The 17,751-nt window shown below is 37.6% G+C and overlaps 1 protein-coding gene across 1 annotated transcript in view; it reads left to right on the top strand.

Moving 5' to 3' along the window:
* The window catches only part of LOC121406300 (fibronectin-like), a 53,857-nt gene that overhangs the window by 19,079 nt on the left and 17,027 nt on the right, over positions 1–17,751 (top strand). The window contains exons 4-12 of the mRNA XM_041597313.1: positions 837–1,118; positions 2,121–2,375; positions 2,929–3,186; positions 6,108–6,365; positions 9,329–9,433; positions 9,632–9,793; positions 11,403–11,627; positions 13,102–13,395; positions 16,638–16,892. Coding sequence (XP_041453247.1) covers positions 837–1,118; positions 2,121–2,375; positions 2,929–3,186; positions 6,108–6,365; positions 9,329–9,433; positions 9,632–9,793; positions 11,403–11,627; positions 13,102–13,395; positions 16,638–16,892 — 2,094 coding nt within the window. The remainder of the gene's footprint in view (positions 1–836; positions 1,119–2,120; positions 2,376–2,928; positions 3,187–6,107; positions 6,366–9,328; positions 9,434–9,631; positions 9,794–11,402; positions 11,628–13,101; positions 13,396–16,637; positions 16,893–17,751) is intronic.

The following is a 17,751-nucleotide window of genomic DNA, read 5'->3' as shown; positions in this document are numbered from 1 at the left end:
TTGATTCAAATCAACAATTTTCTCACGTGGACTTGACCTTTAAGTAAATCATGGCTATGGGAATACCACCCTTGGGCACCTTGTCAAAAGTCATGGCTTCATCTTTTCTGCAGGAATCCTGCAAGCAGCTTTTCATTATGAATAATTACAAAAAGCAAAAAAAAATGTTCTTTTTAATATTTTTCATGTTTTGGGGGGCTAGTTCTCACAACTTATTGCTTAAATCTGTGAAATGTACATTTTAATGTTTTTTTCATGTTTTGGGGGCTAGTTCTCGCAAATTACATGTATTGCTTAAATCTGTTAAATGTACATTTTAATGTTTTTCATGTTTTGGCGGGGTAGTTCTCACAACTTATTGCTTTAATCTGTGAGATGTATATTATAATGTTTTTCAAGTTTTGGGGGGCTAGTTCTCACATCCTTGAATGCACTGAGCACCATTGAAAAACAGGTAGTTCGAGCTAAAACCAGGGTAATGATAGCAGCGCTTTGTATCCTCAGGCAAAAAGTGCTATATAAATCCAGCTACTATCATTAATATTATTGTTATCTTAAAATATGAATATTTATAGTATCATTTCATTTTAGTGTTATTATGATTAGTATTCTGACCCAGTAGGATGCAAAATTTATTGTATGTGTATGTTTGAATTTGCCAAGCCTTTATGAGGCTGCGATGAATGCAAGGAATGCTCTCCAGGGAGCGAAAATTGTGCACTTTCCATGCAGAATTGAAAGGAATCCAATGACTGGGGTAACAATATGCTGTAAAGCACTTTGAGCCGTTATAAATATGTATATATATTGTTATTCATTCCCTTTCATTTTTTAAGCTCCGTACCCTGTAACGAACCTTCAGGTTGGCATCACTGGACTAAGCGTGACCATAGAGTATGAACAGCCTACACAAATACGTGAAAATAGCTTTGGGTACAGGATCTCGTACAATGACGCTCAGGGCAACCCATTAGAGCAACTTGTGGCGACGGAAGACACGTCCGTCGAAATTATTGATTTGGAAGTGGGAGTTTTGTACAGTTTTGAAGTGCAGTCGTACAGTGGAGAGTTTGGTGACCGGACGTACTCCACCATTGAATCACAAGACATAAGCATTGGTAAGTATCTATCGGCTTAATCCTAGTTTAGTGTTTGGTTTTTTACTCTTATTTGCATATATACAGTATGCTAGTCTTCACCCTTAAAGGTGTACTCCAGATTAAGAATAGTCATGTAATGATAAAAAGAGTGAAATTTGCTACTCAAAATGATGAAAATTTCATTAAAAAAATCTGATTACAAATACTACAGTTAAACAATATTTGTGAAAACAGTTATATTGATGCTTTCATGAATGTACAGTGAGATGGGCTGAAGATATCACTTCCACATTTTCCCTTTTCTAATGTTATTCCATCTTATTTTTATCATACACACACAACACACACCCATCTTCCCTTTCACACACACACACACACATATATTCAAAACCAGGTAGAACAAAATGTTGAATAACGTCTGTTTTATACACATACATGTATTTTGTCTTTACAGACATCGCTTCCAAAAAAGTCTTTATAGAAGCATTTAAATGGGTATCTTGCGCCATTGTTCTATTTGAATCCTTTGACACTATGTTCATTAATTTCTTCTCAAGAGTGTCTGGTGCAAGTAAATCATCAGTTACCTATGTGTGTATATATACAGTATATATATATATATATTGTAAGAAATGGATGAAGAGAACAATGGTAGGCGTAGCTTAAATCAAGGTTCCCCAGAGCTATCTACCCTTTGGAAAAATTGGTGATGCCGAAAAAGTGTCTCTGCCGGGAATCGAACCCGGGCCCCCAGCTTTGAACGCCGGTGCCTTAACCACTAGACCACAGAGACGGTTAGTAGCTAGGGCGAGCCCGATCCGATTGACCGTCAGATAGACAGATTTTTGACACTATACCAATTATATATTCCTTTGTCGGGTGAAGGTGAGTTTTGAACAATGACAAGCTGCCATGCCGCCAAGCCGCCATATATATATATATATATATATATATATATATATATATATATATATACTATACATATATATATGATATATGGTTGTTCTATCATTCATATAGTTGCTTTGACCATTCAAGAGCAAGGAACAACATCGTTGACTGTTGGTTGGACTCAGACTGTTGGAGAAGTCAGTCGTCTGGACGTGTTTGGCATTTTTGGTGGTTCCAACAGCACTTTGGCTCAGGATCTCTTTCCAGATGCAACAGTGGCTACGATTGGGTCCCTATCGCCCGGTGAGGTGTATAGGGTCACGCTGTTCATTTCAAATGCCAATGGAGGAGAAGATGTGGTAGCAAGTGAAGTGTTCCAAACAAGTAAGAATGAATAAAGGCTTGCCGAGTCTCCCTGATTGCCAGGGAGACTCCCTGAATATTGGCTGATTTTCAAGTGAAAACCTGCAGAGAGTAAATGTCTGCCCAATTCATACATTCGTTTCTTTCATTGGATTGTGAGTAATTGATAAAGATCTCCCTTCTCAGTAAATTTTCTCTGAAAGGTCATACATGTACATCTTGATTTGTGATACATCAACATAATCTTTATAACCATTATTGACTATTCAGTATTTTCTTTTTTGATGTCACATAATATTGATAATATTGAAACATCGCCCGGGGCTAATTGGGTGATTTCAAGTTCAGTGTTGACCTTTTGATGTTGGCATTTTCCTAGGGTATAACGCAGATCATAAAGTGAAGATGGTCCTGAAAAGTTACTCTCTAGATGTTGAGCTCTCGATAATGTGATCTGGATTATTTGTGTAAAATCAGAATAGGTTTAGGAGCTACAGGAAACGCACTCCAAATTATACTTCCAACAGAAATGCTGCACTTGAAATCACCCATTGTCATGTTGATTTACTCGCAGCTCCGGAGATGGTGACCAATATCGTAGGTGTGATCATGGACACCAGTATTAGTCTAACCTGGAATTCTGCGGCAGGTCGGGCTGATTATTACCTCGTCAGCTACGACCCTCCGTATGGGTCAACGAACATGCTCTCAGAAGTTGTAGGTAACACGTTTCAAATTGAAGGACTTGATCCTGGGATACAGTATGATGTGGGCATTGTCACTGCAGCCGGAGATGGACGGAGCGCTCAAGCAGTTGAGATGTTCATGACAGGTGAGTGGCAGTATCCTGTTTTATTTTTTCTCGGTAAATTGCTCATTGTGTCTGCCTTCACTTCCTTTTGCAGTGGAAGTGTAATGAGACCACCACATATTGACCACCCCTGAAACCGACCACCTTGCGCGCATTAAAATTATTGTGTATTACAAACGATATGCACGGGAGAGTAGGCGCAGTGTCCATAGGAATGGTAAGAATCAATTTTACAAGAGAAAAAGAAGGGGAAAAGGGTAAAAATTTAGTAAAATTTATCAAAATTGATTTGACTAGACCCGAACCCCGCTGAATAACAGTTGTTCATACCAAGAAATCCGATAGGAAATGGCTTTAAAACAAATATCCGTCGTCAATCGTCGAATCATGTGCCGGACTTTGCAGTGGAAGTAGTAAGATGATCTCGTAACATGTTGACATCATAGAACTGATTTGGAAGAGTCAAAATATTTCGCCACCACGACAGGAATTGGCCGTGAACTTAGTATATCGCGGGTGGTCAGTTTCAAAAGAAGGGTGCAAATGAGCAAATGTAAAATCATCGCATTTGTTGTTCGCCGATATTTATGCGAATTGAATCAGAGTCGCCAATGGAAACATGGGAATCTGAACTGGGTAAAACTGATATATATTTTGCAGATACGATGCTGAGAACATTAGGTGGTCGATAAGGGGTAGTTCCTACCATATGTGTTGACATTAACATTGAATTTGTCATTGATTTTTACATTGAATTTCACATTCATAATCACATTCACATTAACTTGACATTCACTTTCACATTAACATTCAAAATCACTTTTTCATTTGCATTGATATTCAGTTTGACATTGACATTCAAATTCACTTTTACATTTACATTCATATTCAGTTTCACATTGGCATCCTATCTAGGCCGGGGTATTTTGGGCCGAGGGGGGGGGCCTCCCAGGCCCCCCCCTAAGATCTCAGCCGTTGACCGCACGATCGCGCCGAAAATTGGCATGCGGGTTGCCTTGGACATAATCTACAAGATTGTATAGTAATTTATTTCATACGAATTGTAATTAAGTGATTATGCTAATTTATGCGTAATTAGTATGCGAAATCATACTTTTTCCTCTAACTCCCTAAATAAAGTTCCAAATGTACTAATTTTTGGTATAGAAACTCTTTGTGGTGTCTTTAGCAAGTGTACATGAAAAAAATTGTGATATCAAATCGTTTTCTTATGTATTATATTGTTTTTTGCAATTTCTTATGTATTTCTTTGTTTTTTGACCTTTTGTTTTTCATCGTTTTTTTCAATGAAATTTGTTTGGGACTCTTCTGTGATCATAAAAAGCATAAAATGAATACATTTAGACAAGCCAAACTAAAAATAATCATACATTTATGAAGTTTGGTTGAAAACACAATTTGCATTGACTTTGTACACGAAATCACGTTTTTGAGCAATTTTCGGTCTGACATGCACTTACATAATGTTGCGTAATTTCGGAACCACATACCCGGGTGATGCAAAATTGGTCTCAAAAGTTGCGCAAGACTTGAAAGTAAAAAGTCAGCGAGCGGCGGAGTCAAAAAATTTTGCATGGCGAAAATATCGCACAATTTGTTGAGGGGGGGGGCCTCCGAGTGCCTCCCCCGGCCTAGATAAATTCACTTTTACATTTACTTTCATATTGAATTTCACATTGGCATTCAAATTGACTTACATTTACATTCATATTCAGGTTTACATTGGCATTTGAATTCACTTTTACATTTGAATTCAGATTCAATTTCACATTGACATTCAAATCCACTTTTATATTGATGTTGACATTCATTTAACCTTGACATTGAATTTGATATTCAAATCCACATTCACATATTTGACATTCACACATTGACACTCACTTGTGCATTCTGATTTTCATTTAACTTCTTTAACATTCTCACATTGACATTCACTTTTACATTTACATTACATTCATATTGTCATTGACCTTGACATTTGCACTTTGACATTGACAGTGAGCTAGACATTTCCTTCTATATGTACATTTTCATTTATATAGACATTGACATTGACCTTTTCTTTCACATTTAAATTTTTGTTGACATTGACATTCACTTTCACATTCACTTGACATTCAGTTCATATTGACATTCATTTTCACTTGGTATTTACATTCATTCTACATTCACTTTACTTTGATGCTCCAATTCATTTTCACACTTACCTTCATATTCACTTTTACTTTATGGTTGACATTCTCATCGACTTTCACATTGACTTTAACATATACATTCACACACGCACATTTATATTCACTTCCACATTGGCATTAACATTCATGGTCACATACATGTATTTATACATATATATATATATATATATATATTATATTCACTTTCACACACATTTATGCTCACATGTACTGTACATTTACATTTAGTTTTCTATTGACATGTACATGTACAGTAATTTTACACATTTTCACATGTCAATGTAATCAACAATGAAATTAAAACATTCAAATTCATACATCGCACAGATACAATTGTATGGAGGTATTTTCCATTTCACAAGTAGGAAGAGTTTTTTTGCAACAGATTGGTGGACAAACAAGCTCTTAAGAAGTGCTGTCATTTCTTACATATAGTGGTGCTAAAAAGTTAGTGAACCCGACCAATAAATGAACATATTTAAAAGTGTTCAAGCTCTGCCATGTTATAGATAATCAATTATGAAGTCAGGTGATATGATATTACATTCAATAAAGTTTGTTTCTCTGGGCTTGCCCAACATTGTATGGTTGTGGTCTATATTCAACACTCAGCATGAAAGAGTGCATTTTGTATGCGGTTCACTAACTTTCGAGCATCCACTGTACATGTGTAATAGTCTTGTATTGATTGTTACATGCTTTTAAAAACAATGATTTTGTTCCCAGCTGTCGGAGATCCTGATATGATCTTATTGAAGGAGATAACAGCGACATCCTTTGCCGTGACCTGGAGCCCCCGGGTTGGTGCTTCCAGCTACACCATCTCCATTTCCCCGGATGCGGGAAACCCACCGTTCACTTTTGTGAGTGGGGAGCGGCTGTTCGCAGAGTTCACCGGTCTTTCCGAAGGCACCGTCTACACCGTCACGTTAGCGATAGATTCCATACCACCCGTGAATCCTCTAGAAGGCGAATTCAAAACAAGTAAGTTATTCAGATGATGTTTGGAAGTTTGCATGGTGACGTGAGCAATCGCGGAAGAGGTTTACTGTACACTATGGCCCATTTTTCTGAAGTCAGGATTAACTTAAACTCGGGTTTAAAGTTGTGGTTTAAGTATGGATAGCCAATTATTACATAAATCACTAACAGTAGAGATATTATATTTTACCTCATTTGGCTCTAAAATCATTCATAATTGTGTAGGAAATGTAAATAAATTATTGTCTGCACCATCGATGAATCAGGAAAGAGCACAGTAAACATCAAAAACATACAACTTAATAAAGATTTTGACCAAAAAATTTGGACACTTTTTGCTTCCCATAATTTTAGCACAGAGTTAGACAATGGTCTAAGTTAAACCTGACTTCAGAATATGGGCCTATGTGTAAATTCCTTGGGGACTGAGATAAGAAAAGTGGATAGATTTGGAGGTGAATTGGAAAGGCGAGAAAGTTTGAAAGCAGGGTATTCTTTTTGTCTTCATGATGGACAGTCAACCTGCCCGATATGTCGAGTCTACTCTCCTGCTCCTGCTACTACTCTCTTCGCTGACTCAAGCCAGCCTTCTCTCACCTACTCAAGCCAACCTACTACTCGGCATTACACTCCTTCTTGTTTACAGTCATTTTAAGGACTACACTCATTTCGAAAAGAATACTCTACTTTCAAACCTCCACTTTCTCGCATTTCAAATTCACCTCCAAATCTATCCGCTTTTCTTATTTCAGTCCCTCCAGGACTTTACAAATGGTGTACCGCAAACCTCTTCCACGAAGTGAGATATTCTGTTCCTCTCACTGTGAGTGTCCCCCATTCCACCAACTCCACTCTTTCCCTTAGTTTCATTCTCTCTCTATAATTCTCTTTTGCATACAAGTGAGTTATCCTCTTCCTCTTACTGCATCTTCATTCCCTCTTCTCTCTTTCCCTTTCCCTCTATTTCATTCTTTTTACAATTCTCTCGTACTCCCTGTGTCATCATTGTCTAGTGGTTACGACTCGTCTTTTGGACGTGGGTTTGAATCCCAGCCATGACTTATTTTCCTTCAGCAAGAAATAGGTAGTTGATTCCAGGCCAACGTTGTATTCACAAAAAAGAATTTCTGAACTGCTCTGTGTTAAATGTCTTATTGAGAAACACTTGAGTTATTTGTTACTTGTTTCTGTACCACATTAGTAGCATCAAAGTTTACAAATTTCTTAGCTTTGATATTACGTTTAGGTCTTGCTTTCTTGCTTTAATAAGAAATTTATCAACGGGAAAGGGAGGAACCAACCCCTCGACCACTTTGAAGTAGGATGTAAGTTTCAGGACTTGGCGTCTTGAGGCAAGAGTAGGCAGGTTGAGATTCTCTCTCATCCTTGTACTTTTCCATCTCTTCTTTCACTGCGTCTTGGTCATTCTGACGAGTGGATTTGGCCTATTACAAATCCCATCAAAGGTCAATGAACTTTGGCCATAATGGGGGTATCTGTTGAATTACCATCATAACTTTGCAAGTTTATTGATCTGACTTTTGAAACTTGGACATATGAGTGATCAAGTAACACTGAATATCCTGTGCAAGTTTCAGGTCACATGATCAAGGTCAAAGGTCATGTGAGGTCAATGAATTTTGGCCACATTGGGGGTATTTGTTGAATTACCATCCTGTCTCTGTGTAGTAGTATAGTTCATAAAACGTGGAAATAAGAGTAACCAAGTATCACTGAACATCTTGTGTGAGTTATAGTAGTTTTCAAATTCAGCAATGCTGCTATGTTGAATCGCGTGATGCAGGTGAGACGGCCAGAGGCATTCCACTTGTCATTATTTATAAGCATGAATTGTGCTGCACTTTTTTTTTCAAAGATGGTTGTGATCGATCCAAAATGCCTACAATATCTCTTAGACTAACAACGGTAATTCAAATCCATTGGAACTCTTTATAAGATGGGGATCTGTGCCTCTCTTCAATTCAAAGAACTGTATACTTAGCATTTTACTCGGCAAAGCAAATTGCTTGTATTTGGATTATTCAAATTATTTTACTTTATCACATCAACTCTAAGCAAAATCAGTAACCATTGTGACTTCATAAAGCCTAAGCCAAATGTACACAAAGTATGTATCCGTCTGTGCGCAGCATGATTGACTTCATCTGTTTTTATTTTGTAAACTGCATGCCAACCTGGGCCCCTGTTTTACAAAGAGTTGCGATTGATCAGATCAACCACAAGTATGGACGGCCAGCAACATCAACATCTAAAATGCAAATTTGTTAAAAATATTTTCTAGATATGAGATAAAGTCACACATTCATTGCTCTTGAAGATTCAGTGTGATTCTCATTGTTTACTAAGGACATTGTGCGAATTTCCGATAGAAAAAAGTTGCGGTATGGATGGATTTCCATACAGTTGATTGGATCAATCGTAACTCTTTGTAAGACGGGGGTCCATAAGTACGCCAGGTAGAGGCCTACTTATGGTGAGCAAAATACTCTATAGAAAAAAAATGGCAGTTGAATAGAAAAGGTGGTGAAGCAATTTACTTTAGTAGAATACTGAGTGAAACCCCTTTCTCTTGACAAATATTCATAGCCTCTCTGTTTATTTCCTCTTTCTTTCTTGTCCTGTCTTATGCCATATGGATGTACTTTTATGATTATGTATGCATTATGTTTTATGTATTACGTAATATGTGCGCTTATGAATGTTATTTTGGGCCATACAAATAAGCCTGATGAGTTTTCATTTGGTCCACCACTATTTTAAAAAGTATTTGTATTTTGCTTTGTATGTAGTTTAATTTTGTGGAAATAAATGAAATTAATGAAAAAATAATTGTGCTTTAGTGTGGAATGGACTAAAGGCCATGATCAACATGTACATTTATGTCATATCCCTTGTACATGTATGCATGCTTGTTGAATAATATTTCATTCATTTTTATTTCGTAGATCCCTCTATCCCGGGCACTATATCAATAACCAACCTTCTTCCACGAAGTGCTACCTTATCTTGGGGAGCTTCAGCAGGTGCTGATGAATACGCTGTCGCAGTATGTAAGTAGTCTCTCTTTCAGTTTCTCTTTAAAGATCAAGTCCAACCTAGAATCAAGAGGTTTAAATCAATAGATAAAAACAAACAAGCACAACACTGAAAATCTCATCAAAATCAGATAACTAAAAAACAAACAAACAAGATATGATAGTAGTAGACGTACAATTCTCACCATTGCATTCTATCATTTGTCCCCAAAGCTTTGGGCGAAGACGTCATCTTCGAAATGCAAGTACCTGCATTGTCGGTTGATATAATGGACTTGGAGCCTGAGACAACTTACTCGGTTGTGGTAGTTGCCGAATCAGTACAACAGGGGTTCATCAGCCGGAGTGGAGAACAGACAACATCGTTTGAGACAGGTAAGTTATACCATGGTTCTTCTTAACGTAATTCTAATTATCCCATATCTTAATAATTAGCATGATTTTTTTTTATTAACACATTCATTCTGTGTACTTTGAAACATCCTCATATTGTGCCCTTCAAATATTGTTTATTTATTTTTGTTAATTTTGGTAATTATACTGCTCACAGATGTACTTTATTGGGAGTTTCCTATTTTCAGGGGGTACTTTTTAAACTTACTTCCTAAATCAGCTGCATTAGATAATCTTTAATATTACGATGAATGGGGATTTCCAGGGCTCCTTTTTTTAGTTTCCAGGGCTATTTTGAGCATTTTGGGGGCTAAATTGTCTTCAGCCTCCCCCCCACCATGTAATTTTTACCTGGTAAAAAAGTACCCTCCTGTATTGATGTCTGTAGGGGGGGGGGGGTGTTTGTCAGCACTGACTAAACTACCAGCTCTGATTGTTATCATACTGAATATCAGAGATCTTGGCCCTGTCTTGCAAAGACTTATGATTGATCCAATCAACCACAACTATGGAAAGCCAGTGACACTTAAAACATCTAGTATGGTGTTTCTTCATCAAATTGTTCTGTACACAAGTATATGATGTATATTCATACATTCATCATTTTCATGATGATTCAGTATGCTTTTCCCCGCTTACAAAACGACACATGCAAATTTCCTGCAAAAAACAATATGAGTTCCCTCAGCGCAATTAATGACTGAATAAAGTATATGTTTTTGAGTGAAATTCAAATCATGATTAACAAGGTTCAATGGAATAATAAAGAGAATACTAATAGGGTCATGCTTTATGTACTTTATACACTGTGTTGATCTGTTGAATGAAACAGAATTTGTCAGATGAAAAATACGAAAAGTCCTTCATTAAAAGCTCTTCGGGTTGCCCTAAAAAGGAAATCCAATCGTCATAAAATATTGGGTTGGAAAAAAGGATAATGAGAAATACATAATGGTGAAAGTTTGAAACAAATTGGACAAGCAGTAAGAAAAGTCATGACTGCTTTAAAATTGAGATCCAAAGACTCAGTAAATTTCAATTTAGCAACTGGTTAAGTAAATTATGACAAGGGGCAAGGAAAACTTTCGCATTGGCCATGTATTTAATTATCTTTGATTTGTGGATTTCTCCTTAGTACCTATTCCCCTGGGGCAGTAATCTAAATATAACCAAGGTAGCATATTGTTTTATGTCCTCATGAAAGAAAAATCTAATTCGAAGTAAGGCTTTTGAAAAATGACATTGTAACCATTTTATGTATTGGAATAAGTGGAAGAGTAGTCCCTGCCTAACATTATTATTACATCGCAAATGCGGCCAATTTGAAGTCTCCATGGGTATAGCGATTACTGATATGTACAACTTTTAAAAATTCACAATTTTCTTATTGTTTTGTCTGATATTGTTCAAACATTTGTGTATCAACTTGTCTGATTTTTTTTTCCTCTTTAAACAATTTTTATTTGGGTTGGATTGCCATTTACAGATGGTCTGGGTTTTCAGCCTCCCAGTATTCTTAGGAGTTGAAAAAGCCCTATCTAAAAAAGATGGTCTGGATTTTCAAACCTGTATTCCTGTCCTTTTGTTTCAGCTCCGGCCGTCGTGTCGTTGGGTGCAGTGACCACCACCTCAGTGCTGATCTTGCAAACGTCACCCACGTATGTAATCGAATACACCTCTGGAGATGGGCAGATACTAACGGTAACCCCTGGGGATGGTGATCAAACAGATCTGACCGGCCTGACCCCTGGTCAAGAGTACACGATCACCATCAAACAGGAATCTGTTACCACTGATCAGCTGACATTCTTTACTAGTAAGCGTGATTCATATCGATTATTTTGAAAACTGGTGTTCGACAGCTTTAATTGGATCGAACATCGATGCATCAAATATTGAAGGCGGGGAAAATTTAGTTTTTTTTTTTTGTTCCGGCAGCGCCGTCGCATCGATGCGCTATGCATGCATGCACTGTATGCATGCACTGACAGTACGGTATGCACTGACATTGGCCGGGTGAGCCTTGCACAAGCAGATGACTGAGCAAAGTTCGTTTGTATTTTCCATGATCACAAAACACAAAAAAAGGCCGGAGACCAATGCAGAATTCATCCCAAAATATCTTCAACAATAATATTTGCAGATGACAACATATAAGTTTAAAATGAAACAGTAATAAAGACATGAATCACGCAGAGTTGATCCGAATGATTTTCGGTCAACTAGCATTCGCAACCCAGACTCGCATTCACCAGCCCTGTCTGCAGCCCCGTACACTCACTCTCCCGAAACGACAGGCATGCTTGTCAGCGCCCGTACAAACAACGGAGAGCGCTGTAACTTGCCTGAGATTGTGTAGTTGGATCCAAAATGAGCTCCAAATAAATTTATGGGAATAAATACGTAATTTTCTCTGGATGGTCATTTGAGTTGTTATTCAATGCTGATATAACGATTGTGAGGAAAGATTGGGAAATATAATGCACATAATTTATATTTTGTCTATAAAATGTTATTCAACAGTGAAATAATGCTAGAAATGTGAGGATGTATTCATGTTAGATATATGTGTCAATATATTTTTTGTGCCCGCATAGATCCGATTAGAGCGGATTCTACTGTGTTGTTGGTACAGTGACAGATCCAAATTTTGACCAGCACGAGCGTTAACTTGTGTTGTTGCTACTGGATGGGTAAACGGAATTGTCACTTTTCCTTGTGCACAAAGTCTATGGTGAAACAGAATTTCCGTTTTCTGCCACGCCGAAACGTAATTTAAGATTTTCTGAAACGGAAAAGGCATTTTTTTTAAACGGAAAATCACTGTCCCTACGGATACATGAAAATGTGTTCATTATAAAAAGTGTCCCTTGAAATACCAACATTGACGGCCTATTTCAATTTTTACCAACACTTAACAGTACAAGGAGCGTGTAAATTTTCACAATTTGAGCTTCCAGGCAAAATTTCATTAAAAAAAAACAGTTCCTGCTGCTAATGCTATGATATATCACTGGTAAAACCACCATGCTTATGCATTGGTGTCTCTCTGCAAAATGAAAATTTGCTCTTTCACAGGAAATTATGCTTTTGTTCCTTGCTTCTATGTTATGTAGGAGCAAGGGCCTGTTTCATAAAACTTATTACAATCACAAATTAACAATAGCAGTTAAAAGCTACTAAAATCCTGATAGTGAACTTGTTATAGAAATTGTGCATTTGTTATTATAGCAAGTCTTTATGAAACGGGCCTCGGAAATGACTTTTCAATCTTTACCAAATATTCGCAGAGCCGATGGTACCTGGGGAGTTCAACCTCACCTTGGGCGACCCTGCTACGAGCAGCTTCTCTATGATGTACTCTGCCCCTACTGCTGGACTGTATGATGGATATACCATCAGTTACTCTGGTGCATCTGTGGGAGCTGACGGAAGGGAATCCTCTCCTATCGTAGTTGATTCGTCTTCAACTGAAAAAACAATCACAGGACTCACGCCCGGTACCGTTTATACTGCGTCAATAAATTCCTTTGTGAATGGCGGAAATACCATCAGTGGCTTTGCCACACAGACTATTACAACAGGTGAATATTTGTCTTTCCTTTGCATTTTCTTCTCTTCCAATGTTTTTTTCTTCTATTTTCTTCTATTTCTCTCTCTCTCTCATCGTCTTCTCTTTTCTTGTACTTTTTTTCCTTTCCTTTGACCCTTCTACATAGTTTTTATTCCTCTGATTCTTCTACTACTTTTTGGTTGATCTTTCAGAGGTCTCTCAATGAACCTACAATGGTCTTTGAGGTCTTACACGAGTCCTGAACAATCTTTCAGTGATCTTCGTGGTCTTCATGGGCTCCAAAACTTTTTGAAACGGTTCAAAACAGTCTTACAACAGTCTTACAGGAAAAGGGTCTTTCAGTGGTCTTTCTGCAGTCTTTCAGTGGTCTTTCGATGAACTTTCAAAGGTCTTTATAGTCTTTCAGTGATCTTTTGGCAGTCTTTCAAGATTTTGGGGGGAGATCACTGTAAGACTCATGAGAGATCATTGAAAGATCATTGAAAGACCAGGCAAAGTCCATGGAAAAAATTCTGAAAGATCACTTGTTGCATAAAAGATCTCTGAAAGACCACTGAAAGATCTCTATAGGACTAGTCTAAGACCAGTAAGACAAAAAGATCCATCAGTCTTTCAGAGTTCTTTGAGGGGTCTTTCTGAGCCATTCCATAGAGATGACAAATTTCAGTGATCTTGAAGACCGCTGTAAGACCTCACCAATTTTAAGTCTCAGTGGTTTTTCAATGGTCTCTGTTCTGTTGAATAAGGGATCCAAATGTCCGCCGTCTGTCACAAACCTAATGACACATAACTCCACAACAGTAAGTCACTTTTCGACCAAACTTGGATGATAAATGGACTTGGGGGACCTGCATGTTATTCTGCAGTCGGAGGTCACATGGTAAGGTCAAAGGTCATTTTCAGGTCAATGTGAAAGTTTACATGCAAGACTCTCTTATAACACCAAACTCCGCAACCGTAAGTCACCTTTCAACCAAAACTTGGATGGTAGATGGACTTGGGGGACCTGCATGTTACGCTGGAGTTGGAGGTCACATTATAAGGTCAAAGGTCATTTTCAGGTCAACGTTGAAGTTTACATGCAAGACTCTCTTATAACACCTAACTCTGCAACCGTAAGTCACCTTTCAACCAAAACTTGGATGGTAGATGGACTTGGGGGACCTGCATGTTACGCTGGAGTTGGAGGTCACATTATAAGGTCAAAGGTCATTTTCAGGTCAACGTTAAAGTTTACATGGAAGACTCTTATGACACCTAACTCCGCAACCGTAAGTCACTTTTCAACCAAACTTGGATGGTAGATGGACTTGGGGGACCTGCATGTTATGCTTCAGTCGGAGTTCACATGGTAAGGTCAAGGGTCATTTTCAGGTCAACGTTAAAGTTTACATGGAAGACTCTCTTATGACACCTAACTCCGCAACCGTAAGTCACATTTCAACCAAACTTGGATGGTAGATGGACTTAGGGGACCTGCATGTTATGCTTCAGTCGGAGGTCACATGGTAAGGTCAAAGGCCATTTTCAGGTCAATGTTAAAGTTTACATGCAAGACTCTTATGACACCTAACTCCGCAACCGTAAGTCACTTTTCAACCAAACTTGGATGGTAGATGGACTTGGGGGACCTGCATGTTATGCTTCAGTCGGAGTTCACATGGTAAGGTCAAGGGTCATTTTCAGGTCAACGTTAAAGTTTACATGGAAGACTCTCTTATGACACCTAACTCCGCAACCGTAAGTCACTTTTCAACCAAAACTTGGATGGTAATTGTACTTATGTGACCTGCATGTTATGCTGCAGTCAGAGGTCACATGGTAAGGTTAAAGGTAATTTTCAGGTCAACATTAAAGTTCACGTGCAAGGCTCTTATGACAATCGTTTTTCCATCCCAGCAATATCACAATGAAGTTTCGATACAATTCTGTTGCGTGCCCTCGCAAATCACAATGTTTCTGGTCGTATTCATGAGTGGGTGAGACACAAAATCGCTTTTGCCTTGTTTATATTATTTTTCTCCTATTTTTCTCCTTTTTTTCTTATTCTCCTTTTCCTTTGTTTTCCTCTTCTTATTCTTTTCTTTCATCATCTTCTTCTTGATGATGATGATCATTTAATAATAATTTTTCTAATTATTCTCTTCCTTCTACTCATAATTATTTTCCCTTTTTGTTCCCAGAATGTTAGCCTGTACATCAATACTTTCCACAAAGAAATCTTTTAAAAGTTATGAACTGTCCATTGCATAACATGAATTTCTCATTATGCCATCACTATAACATAGGATCCTATATGTTTCAGATGTAGAATCTTGACCCACTGGCGGATCCAGGGGGAGGGGGCACATCCAGCTTGTGCCCCCTCCTTTTGAGAGGCATAATCAAAATTTGTAATTTAAATTTGCCATTCTAACACAAATTCCCTCCCCCCTTAAAAAAAACAAGAACCTTTTTTTTCTTTTTTTTTGCTTGTAAAATTTTCCATGGACGAAATTACCTCAAATTTGGGGTGAAAACCTTTTTTTTTTGCTTGTCAAATGTGGGATAATGTGTCCCTGTTTTGGATAATCCTAAATCCTCCACTGTCCTAACCCTTTTTTTCGATCAACTTGTTTAGATGTTAATTCGGTGGACTCTCACTACTGTTCTCCACCTATCGGTTCCAGCTAACAGGCCAATATCTAACTTCAGGGTCGACATTGCAGACACAGGCAGAACACAGTGGTATCATTCTCATGCTTCACAAATGAAAATTATGGCAAAAGTGGAGGAAGAATTCACGAAAAATTTTTCAAAGATATATGTACATGTATCCAGGTAATTTCTCTCCCATTTCATGGACCCTGGTTGACAGCCTATGCAAGCCAGGCGACCCGAGTAATCGCATGCATGTACAGGTACGTGTTTATGTAGTATGTGTCACTGCTACCAGAAGAGTACAGTTTCCATTGCAAAGAAATTGATGAACATGTCCCACTGGGAACTGGAGACCAGCACAGGTTGAGCGTGTCTTTTGCCTTGGTTCAGGCCTTTGCACTTCGTAACAAATTTGGCGTGTCCTCTGCAACAGATACATTCACCGTATTGCTTTATTTGAAATGTGAGGGCACGTGAAGAGTAGCGATTTGCCAGAGACAAATTTCCCGCAATATTCTTCCTTGATGTCATGAAAGTCATTTTGTAACACTAAATAATTCTGTCCATCTTGACCACAGTGTTCATTCATCTTTCATTTTCTATTTCATGCAGAAACGGGAGGTGATGCGAGTTTCTACGTCTTCTCCAAAACAACCGACACTCTCATCATCAAGTTTGCACCGATTGGGACCAGCTATTCTGCGGTAGCCACAGAGCGAAACGGGCAAGGACCGGTGCCCACCGTCGAAGAAGCAGTTGGCAAATTCACCTTCAGTGGTTTGAGACCTGGTAGTGTTTATAGTATAATGCTTCGAGTGACCCGTGCAGGTCAAAGTTCACTAGAGTCCCTACAGGATGTACAAACATGTAAGTCAAGTAGTTTTAGAATTGGCATTATATGCCAAATTTAAAGGACAAGTCCAACCCAACAAAAAGTTGATTTGAAAAAAAAGAGAAAAATGTAACAGGCATATTGAATAAGAAAGTTATGACATTTTAATGTTTTGCTTCATTTCACTAAGCAGTTAAATGCACATCCCGGTCGATATGCGAATCAGGACACTGAGTCATCCACTCACTGTTTTCTTGTGTATTTTAATATATGAAATATGAAATATTCTAATTTTCTCCTCATTGTCAAGTGAAACAAAGATTAATTCCTCACTGAACATGCATGTATGGAATTAGCATTATTTTGATACTATATGGTTTAGTCAAGTTGGTAATTGTCAAATCTGTAAAACATGAAATTGTATAATTCAAAGACTTTTCAAACAATAAAAAACAAAAGAAATAGTGATAAGATACATATTTAACTGTCTCATTTGCATATTGCTGAGTTGTGCATATAACTGTTTTGTGAAACTTTAAAATGTCAAAACTTTCCTATTTTAAATCAAATTTTTGATGAAATTTTCAGCATGATGCTAGTTTGCTTTTTCTCTATTTTTTTCAAAATATGGACTTGACCTTTAACCAATGTCCAAGCCATATTTTACAATCAAAATCACACTCTGTTTTATATTTGGTTATGGAGTTTTTCATTTGGTTTTGAGTTTATAGAATTATATGTTTACTTTACTTATCTCCTATACAGTATGGCCTGATAATCATATCCTAAGCTGTACAGTTTAATGTACCGGCTTTAAAGTTAACAAAATAATTCTGATGGTGTTTTTTGCCAATCAAGTACAGGTAGTAAAATACTCTAATTTTTGACATTTTA

This window comes from Lytechinus variegatus, chromosome 19, assembly GCF_018143015.1.
Source record: "Lytechinus variegatus isolate NC3 chromosome 19, Lvar_3.0, whole genome shotgun sequence".
In the NCBI taxonomy this organism is placed as follows: Eukaryota; Metazoa; Echinodermata; class Echinoidea; order Temnopleuroida; family Toxopneustidae; genus Lytechinus; species Lytechinus variegatus.
Note: the sequence above shows the minus strand (reverse complement) of the source record. Positions and strands in the feature narration are given on the sequence as shown.